The sequence below is a fragment of the Chelon labrosus genome (assembly GCF_963514085.1).
Source record: "Chelon labrosus genome assembly, chromosome: 13".
NCBI classification, from domain to species: domain Eukaryota; kingdom Metazoa; phylum Chordata; class Actinopteri; order Mugiliformes; family Mugilidae; genus Chelon; species Chelon labrosus.
The window spans coordinates 25,669,178-25,677,163 of record NC_140346.1 but is presented as its reverse complement, the minus strand read 5'-3'; the positions used below and the strand labels follow the sequence as shown (position 1 = coordinate 25,677,163).

The window sequence follows — 7,986 nt, the reverse complement described above, 5'->3', positions numbered from 1 at the left end:
TTTTCCCTTTCAGCCTTTCTGGGAAGAGCTACTCACCTGCCTCAGAGATTCACAAACAGAAATATTTCTTTGTCTGAGAATGAATGGACTAAAGTGTCTTGTCTTAGAAATGGGATACATGAGTGTAGTGATAAGGATCGAGCTTCTAAATGCTGAAGCTAGGAAACTTTGAACAAAAGTTGGTAAACACTTAGATAGGCTATTTTTTTTTATTTTTTTTTGCAGACTAAGAGAAAAACTTGTTTGATTCTTTGTGGTTGTCTGTTTCTGTTTTTATTCTGTCGTGGCTGTATGGGTGGTCTACTGACTGAACACAGACTGTAACTTTCTCCGTATCAATGGCATCTGCAGAAGCTCTTCTGAGGAAACGTTTATATGTTCAAAACAAAAACACACTGTCTTGACACTTTTGGTTTGTCTTGTCGTGATCCAATCACATTATCTCATTGCAAAAAAAAAAAAAAAAGCTTCAGTCAGTCTCCAGTTACTCCCCATCTAGAGCAGCAGTAAGCGAAAATAAGCAAGCAGGACATTACACAACCTAATTTCCTAGAGTTCTACTATAATATTTTCTGCAGGGCATGTGTCTCAGATGATGTGCTCTATCATTGCATTGCCCATGAGATAAAGGTGAAATTATTAAACAAATCAAACTGCCTTGGCTGTCCTCTGAATTGGTTTAGGAACTGTTGAGTAGTCCGACTCGACCGGTCGAGTCGGACTACTCACGAGAAGTACTGTATGTATTACTCTGTGTTTGCCAACTGTCACTTCCACTGAAGTTTCTTTCCTGTCTGATTGTTTAGTGGTGGCATGAGGGTTGCTCACCTGCATGAAAAGGGATGCCTGAGGTGTATTGATTTACCACCTGTTCGTTGCATAGTAACTATGTTCATGATCTATGTCCGCTGTAACCTGACAAGGCCAAGGTGCAGCGCGCGTGGTTCGGAGAAGGCTCTGTAAAAGCAATGAACAGCATGTCGGCTTCCGCCTTGTTAATATACAACCTTTATACCACCTATACAAGGAATCTGTGTGATAAGTGATAATCCAAAAAAAAACAAAAAAAAAACAATTCATACCAGGGAGAACCTTCTTCGAGATAACATGAGAACAAAAAATGAAAGCAACCAGAGCTAAAAACAAAAATGAACTGTATAATTACCTTGTGTTTCTTCTGCAACCTCTTGTATTACCTTGTTTTTATTAATCGCTTCAGTACCATTACGCCATCTCAGCATGTTGACATTTACTGGTTAGGTCTGACATGAAGAACATTAAAAAAATAAACCAAAGTAAAGTCAAGGCTTCAAAAAAACAAACAAACACATAAAAAAAAGTGTGATTCAACCTCCAGGGACCACGAATGCCTGTGTGAGATGTAAAAGAATTCGGCTTTGTTGGCAAACTGTACGATTTACTCTTGGCAAAGGCACAAAGATAAACCAAAACAAAGTACGTCTACCATTACACCACAAATGAGCTGTTGTGGATACACCTCCTGTCAGTTAATCAAGCCACTAAATTTAATATGTGAACGCCATAAAAAAATGGGTGCCACTCAACAGAATATGAACGGCATGTGTCAGCATGTAATTACTTGCCTGATCAGAAAATGGAGTAAAATTAGGACCGTGGTTTAAGAACTCTTTTACGCCTGTGACAGCAATGGGCGAGGTCCAGCGTAGATGACAAACAATGAACGTTATAGTTGAGTTTCGTTGAAGTTTCGAGACAGTTACAGGAGAAGGAAAGCTGTGAAAGACACAAGCTCTGTCAAATTATAGACAGTAGGAGCAATATTGTGCAACGCCACCTGCAACTATCATCACTGTGCACATGTACTGTGAAAATCACTCCCTTGAGTCTGTCGCCTGAGTTTAAAGCTTGCTCCTTCCTCGGTTTTACAACCTTGCTCATAATGAATGGGTACCTGTTTCTACAAAGGAGTCTGTGCATTGCATCCTCTACTTATAGACATACATTTTGCGTAACATTTAAACCACTCAGAGACATGCCAAAACTGGCTGCTCTTATATGCAAAACAGATAGTCTAGTTGTCTTTCAAGTAGAGACTATGAAGAGTCCTTACAGGTTTACATGCAGGCTTCATTGCCCGCAAGTTTCAGGAATATAAGTAAAGCATCACACAAGGAAGTACCACGACCGAAGGTGACATCAAAGAGCTTCCTTTTCTTTTCTGGTAAAAATAAATATCACATCCATAATCCATTATAAAATGTGCCTATAATGGATTATGGAGATGATTTACTGCAATATCCTTAAAAAACGTTGTGCAACATTTACCACTGGACCATGCTGTTGATTGCTCAAGACAGCTTTCATTCACATGACTGAGCGTTATGTGGACAGGTGTAAAGGTGCAATGATGGCGCTGAAATTTATTAGGGCATCAGCATGCAAGGTTACCTTTAGCATATTTGAGCATGTTCTGCCTGAGGAATTATGGCACAATATTTTATTTAGAGATTCAAAACTTCCCCATTCCAACTGACGGGGAGCAGATGTTTTGTCATGCTTTGAACTGGAATTAACCGCAGAGTGTGATGCTTGTTTTGGGTGGCTGACTTCCCTGTACCCTGAGTGTGTTTGTTAGGGAAATTCTTTTATCAAGAACTACAGAGTCACTGGAGTATTGTTTCACTTGCAGCAAGGAGTCGACACATGCGCTATAGCAAGTGCAGAATCGACTGCCAATAGTAAGGTTACATACACTTTTACACAGTTTTTTACAGAGGAGAGTAAGTTTCACTCAGTACAGCGGGCTGGCGAATAATAAATAAAGTTCCACGTTAGTCAAGAGATGTCTCACGCACATATTCTTTTCCGAAAACACGACATAGACTGGGTGCGTCGGTGCCTTATCTGTGTGACCTTTCCCTTTAGTTGTTTTTCGATTTTTCTTTTACTTTATTTTTATTTCTAGGCCTTTCTCTCTTTCTTATCTTTGACGTCCTGGACAGAGTTACTTATTCCTGTAGTCTTCTCACACAGACTATGGACTATTCAGTATTACCAGGGGCAAACAGTATAACCAGTTCTTTCCAATTTCTTCAATGGTCTTTTTCAGCTTTGCCATTATGTCTTTCCACTAATCCTGCAGACTGTGCACAACTAAGCACAACTAAGCACAATGTTTTTTTTAGTTGTAGTGTTTAGTGATAAAGCTGCTTATCAGAGGCAGGCAGCCTTTCAGGAAAGTATTCTTAGGCCAAGTCCACACGTATGAAAACGATCTTTTCCCTCTCCGTTTTCGATGGCATCGTTTCAAGAAATATCCGCGCCCACACAGATCCGTTTCAGCACGACCGAAAACACTACTTCATATTCCAGGCCTATAGGTGGCGCTGTTTTAGTTTCAGAAATTCACCAAAAATGGAGAGGAAGAGGCGGAGCATGCGCACAAATCTTGAGCGCTGTTTACAAATCGCCTTTTTTGCTCAGCGTGGTGGCACAGGAGCATGATATTTTGCCCTAGTAACCTTAATAGGCTCAATATCTTCTCCAGCAGGAAAACTAGCATGTAGTCCGCCATTGTTGTTGAGAGACGTCTCGCGGGAGGTGGAAGGCTGCTCGGGGGTGTGGCGATGACATCATCGTTTTCTCCGTTTCTGTCTGTCTACACAGAAATGCAAGAGGTGCGTTTGCGAATTTCTCCACCCTGGGACCCGTTTTCAGAAAAGTGCGTTTTAGGGCTATGCGTTTACAGGATACGTGTGGACGATCGGCCAAAACGATGCAAAACTCCTGCGTTTCTGCATTTTTGCGTTTCTGTGTGGACAGGCCCTTAAGCTGTTGTTCTGAGGGGATGTCCTGGTCGTGGTTTGCAGGTGGAGTCACCCCATTGTGGGTGTTACAGATTTCCTTACGTCTAGGGTTAGGGTTAGGGTTCTCTATTGCCTGAACTAATTTAGCACATTCTGGTACTTAACTTCCCTGCAAATCCATACTTCCTTTCCCATTTCTTCCAGTGCTTAACATTCTTGTCATGTCTGTCTCATGAATTTTACATCTTCGTCTAATTCTTCTGTTTTAGCTTTAACAACATGAGTTCCGCATCTTCTCATTTTATCTGCTTTGATCTTATTTTATTTTGTCTCGGTTATAGCCAACCAGTTTGTATGGAGTTCACCAGAGCAACTGGTCCAACCACTTCTGTTATCACTGTTAGGTTGCCCCTCTCCGTGTCCTTCACCAAAAGACACCATAACCAAGCCAACTAACCTCTCCTTTTTATCTATTTTTTTTTATTTATTTCACTGTTTATTTTTAGTTTTTTGTTGTTTTTCTATTTTTCTATATATTCTTTTTTTTTTTACTTTATTTTATTTAAGTAAGTTTCACTCAGTACAGCGGGCTGGCGAATAATAGATAAAATTCCACGTTAGTCAAGACATGTCTCAAGCGTGTACTTTTCCGAAAACACGACATAGACTGGGTGCGTCGGTGCCTTATCTGTGGGACCTTTCCCTTTTGATGTTTTTGTATTTTTCTTTTGCTTTATTTTTATTTCTAGGCCTTTCTCTCTCTCTTATCTTTGACGTCCTGGACGGAGTTATTCATTCCTGTAGTCTTCTCACACAGACTATGGACTGTTCCTGGTCCTTGTTTTACTTAGTCAAATGTGGCTGCGTTTCTCTGATTATTCTTTTATCAAGTCCGCAATATAGTGGCCTATATATCATCACCGCTTTATCTTACACTTAACCTTTTAAACAGAACTAGCTGTGTTCTCTTTAGGATCCCGTCACTTTTCCTCCTCCCAGCAGGTGTCTTTACACAACAATTCAGTTGGAGGTCTTTCTGTAGGAGTCCCAGACTCCTCCGTGCACAGTGTTGCTCCCCAAAACCTGGAAGGAGGAAAGGCTGTTGGTATCCGGCTCGAGGGACCAAGTTGTTAGGGAAATTCTTTTATCTTTTCATTTTGCATTTCGGTGAGCTGAAGGATCACAAGAGAGAGAGTGCAAAGTCAAGCCGCTGGGCGTAGGATGTAGTTTACTGGCTTTGTGGAAAACATACAGTGAGCATGCATTAAAGGAACAGAAATAAAGTGTTTTATTGGGAGCTAATGAGACCCATCTGCGCTTGTAGTCTCCTGTTTGTCTGTGTTTAATTCTGGCCTCAACATGTTTAAACCGCTGGCAACGGTATGCTGTGGCTGTTAGGAAGTAATCTGCACTATGCAAAAGAAGACATTACCACAGCCGGTTTGACGGTACACTGACAAGTCTTCAATCATTTTACTTCTGTTTTCATTTGCAAAACCTATAATGACAGCTCCTTAATTGCGTGGTTAATTCTTGTACTTGCCCAGATTTGGACTAAGTGCTGCACCTGTCTAAAGTATTACCAAGGAACCCTAAAAAAACCCCACTGTATTGAGCTTAATTACCTTACACAAAAGATGACACTGAATGAAATGTTCTGTGTGGGTAGGTTGTGGGGCATCCTTTAAACAACACCGCTGTGCACTGTGAGTCATGTTGAAGAACAACAAGTGGCAAAGATTACTGGCTAGAGCTGAATGTCTGTCTCCTCCTACTCATGAGCATGGGGAGGGAGAGGTCCAGCTTCTCTACATAAATATGAGCTCTGAGACGACAGAAACACTGTCTTCACAGGACATTCCTCCTCACCTTAACAAACACTCTGAACCAGGTGAGTGCTGAGATTACTGCAAGAGGGTATTTCTGTGACTACTGCCAAATACACTCTGGCAGTAAGCATGAACAACTTGATTATTCCTTTTTCAGATTATTTGTAATCATTTTTGCTGCTTCCATATAACTCTGTTCTTATTCATTTTCAGCCTTCTAAACTGCAGCAGCTATGGCAAGTAAGTACGTCAAGTGTCTTATTTTTCAAAACAGACATTACCATCATTTATATTTGCAATATTCATCCTGAATACGCCCACGCCTCATCATGTTGCTTTTGCAGGTGCAAGCTTTCAGAAGGAGTTTCTGGATGCCCACAATGCCTACAGGGCTTTGCATAGTACCCCACCTCTGACCATGAACTCGGAGCTTAGTGCTGCAGCTCAGAAATGGGCAGATCACTGTCTCGCAAAAAATACCTTGGGCCACAGTCAGACTGATGACGGAGAGAATGTCTTCTATAAATCCAGCTCTAGGGGCGTTAATCCAACAGGTGTGTACTGATTTAACCTGTCAGGTTTATGTGTTTCAGCATCACATTTTAAAACAAGAACACCTCTGCTTGTAATTAAGTTTCCAAGCAATGAAACATACTCTTTCTTAATCCAGCCTTCTGTTTTTATGTTTTAGGAAAAGAACCTGTAGACAGCTGGTACAGTGAGATTGAGAAGTACAGCTGGAGAAACCCTGGATTCCAGTCAGGCACTGGTAAAACATAACGCTGAATTCCTCTCAGATGTGAAATGTGAAAATGAATGAAAAAATTTCTTCCAAACTATTCATCACTTAAAGATCAAGCCGTGTTTGGGTGGGGTCACATTGTCTCATTATGTGTGAAGGTTAAAATCAGCTTCATGATTTAGTTTCTACAGCTGAGCTTCTTTTATTTTTCACTGCGCATTACGGCCTAACTATTCTACTGTGCTGCATCCTTCAGGTCATTTTACTCAGGTGGTGTGGAAAGGCTCCACCGAACTGGGTGTGGGCCTGGCAACTGATGGCAAAACAGTCTTCGTAGTTGGGCAGTACCGTCCAGCAGGCAACATCAGCAATGAAGGGTACTTTGAGAAAAATGTCCTCCCGAAAGGTAATATATTATAAACTAACCTGTTCAAATTAACTTATTTTATGAGTCAGAGGTTACTTGGATATGACTTTTTTCTGCTTATAATTATGCAGCTTACATCCTTGAAATACAGTGATTTTACTTGTGAGTGACCCGTAATAATCCTAAAATGTACTTTATTGGTAAAACTTGTAAATAGTTTGTCCTACTTTGACCTACACCACTTGCTTGCCAGCAGATTACTCAATGATATGAATATAATAGTGTTGCAGATTGCAAGCTTTGGTTGTTTTGGTTTTGGACTGTGTTTTACGGTTCACAGGAAAAAAAACCTGTTTGTGTTAACTAATGTGTGTGTCTTGGATCCTGTCTCTTTGTACACATAACTTATTCTCTTGAGGGGCATGCAGTGACTGGTGAGGGGAAGTGTGTCTCCTTTTTAAACTTGAAGTCACAAAAACAAGCTGACTGTCATGGGCTAGGCTTAGCGGTTGAGGACAAGTCTTTAATTCTGTCTTTAATTTTAGTCAGCTATCAGGATTGTATTCATTTCCGTCACATACATATTTTTGTCTGGTGCAGGTTGACAGGAAGTAAAAAACAAAAACAAGGGTTGTTTGATTAACACTTGCATGCCTCACCACTAACATTTACTTGCACTCTCCAGCGTAAAAGCTGTGCATTTTACAGCTGGAGGAGGAGCGGGCTCGTCAGGCAACACCTCCAGTACAGCAGCTGAAAAAGAAAGGAAAACCTGTACACTCCTATAGATGACCTGGATCTCCCTGCAACTGCCACACACGTTTTTGTTAAACATTTTAAGATGTAAACATGTAGAAAGAAAACAATAAATAAAATAAACCGTTGTATTTTATCAAATTGTCTGGTGCAATATTTTCAGTTCAATTTATATGCAGTACTGTATGTTACTGAACATGTAGGAAAATCTCACCTGGAGCAAAACTATGATTTAATGAGAATCAAAAAAAGGGTGCTTCAGGTTTGATGAACACAACGTGAATTATAGTGAACATTGACATTTTGTTTAAAGCCACGCATTTTCACATCTTGACCTATTATTATAATTAAAATGTGTTCATTTATAAATGTTTGACTTTACTGAAAGATATGTTGATATTTTATAAAAAGTCAGGTGGAAAAGTAAAACAAACAAGCAAACAAACAAAAAGCATTCCTGAGCAGCAGCCTGGTGTGGCTGGGCAGATGGATTTATGCTGCTGA

General features: G+C 40.4%; 1 protein-coding gene across 1 annotated transcript; it reads left to right on the top strand.

Annotated features, from left to right (window-relative positions):
- Window positions 1-5,611: 5,611 nt before the first annotated feature.
- LOC311498416 (Golgi-associated plant pathogenesis-related protein 1-like) lies at window positions 5,612-7,636 on the top strand. The gene is made up of 6 exons (XM_084558991.1): window positions 5,612-5,679; window positions 5,831-5,857; window positions 5,962-6,171; window positions 6,309-6,386; window positions 6,616-6,765; window positions 7,412-7,636. Exons 2-6 carry the CDS (start codon window positions 5,851-5,853, stop codon window positions 7,414-7,416), a joined length of 450 nt encoding a protein of 149 aa, XP_084415117.1. The 5' UTR covers window positions 5,612-5,679; window positions 5,831-5,850; the 3' UTR covers window positions 7,417-7,636.
- Window positions 7,637-7,986: the final 350 nt, after the last annotated feature.

Bases quoted from the DNA above. Each gene is read 5' to 3' on its own strand.
- LOC311498416 (XM_084558991.1), top strand. The intron at 6,172-6,308 runs GTGTGTACTGAT...TTTATGTTTTAG, and splicing joins TAGGGGCGTTAATCCAACAG to GAAAAGAACCTGTAGACAGC. The intron at 6,387-6,615 runs GTAAAACATAAC...TGCATCCTTCAG, and splicing joins TGGATTCCAGTCAGGCACTG to GTCATTTTACTCAGGTGGTG.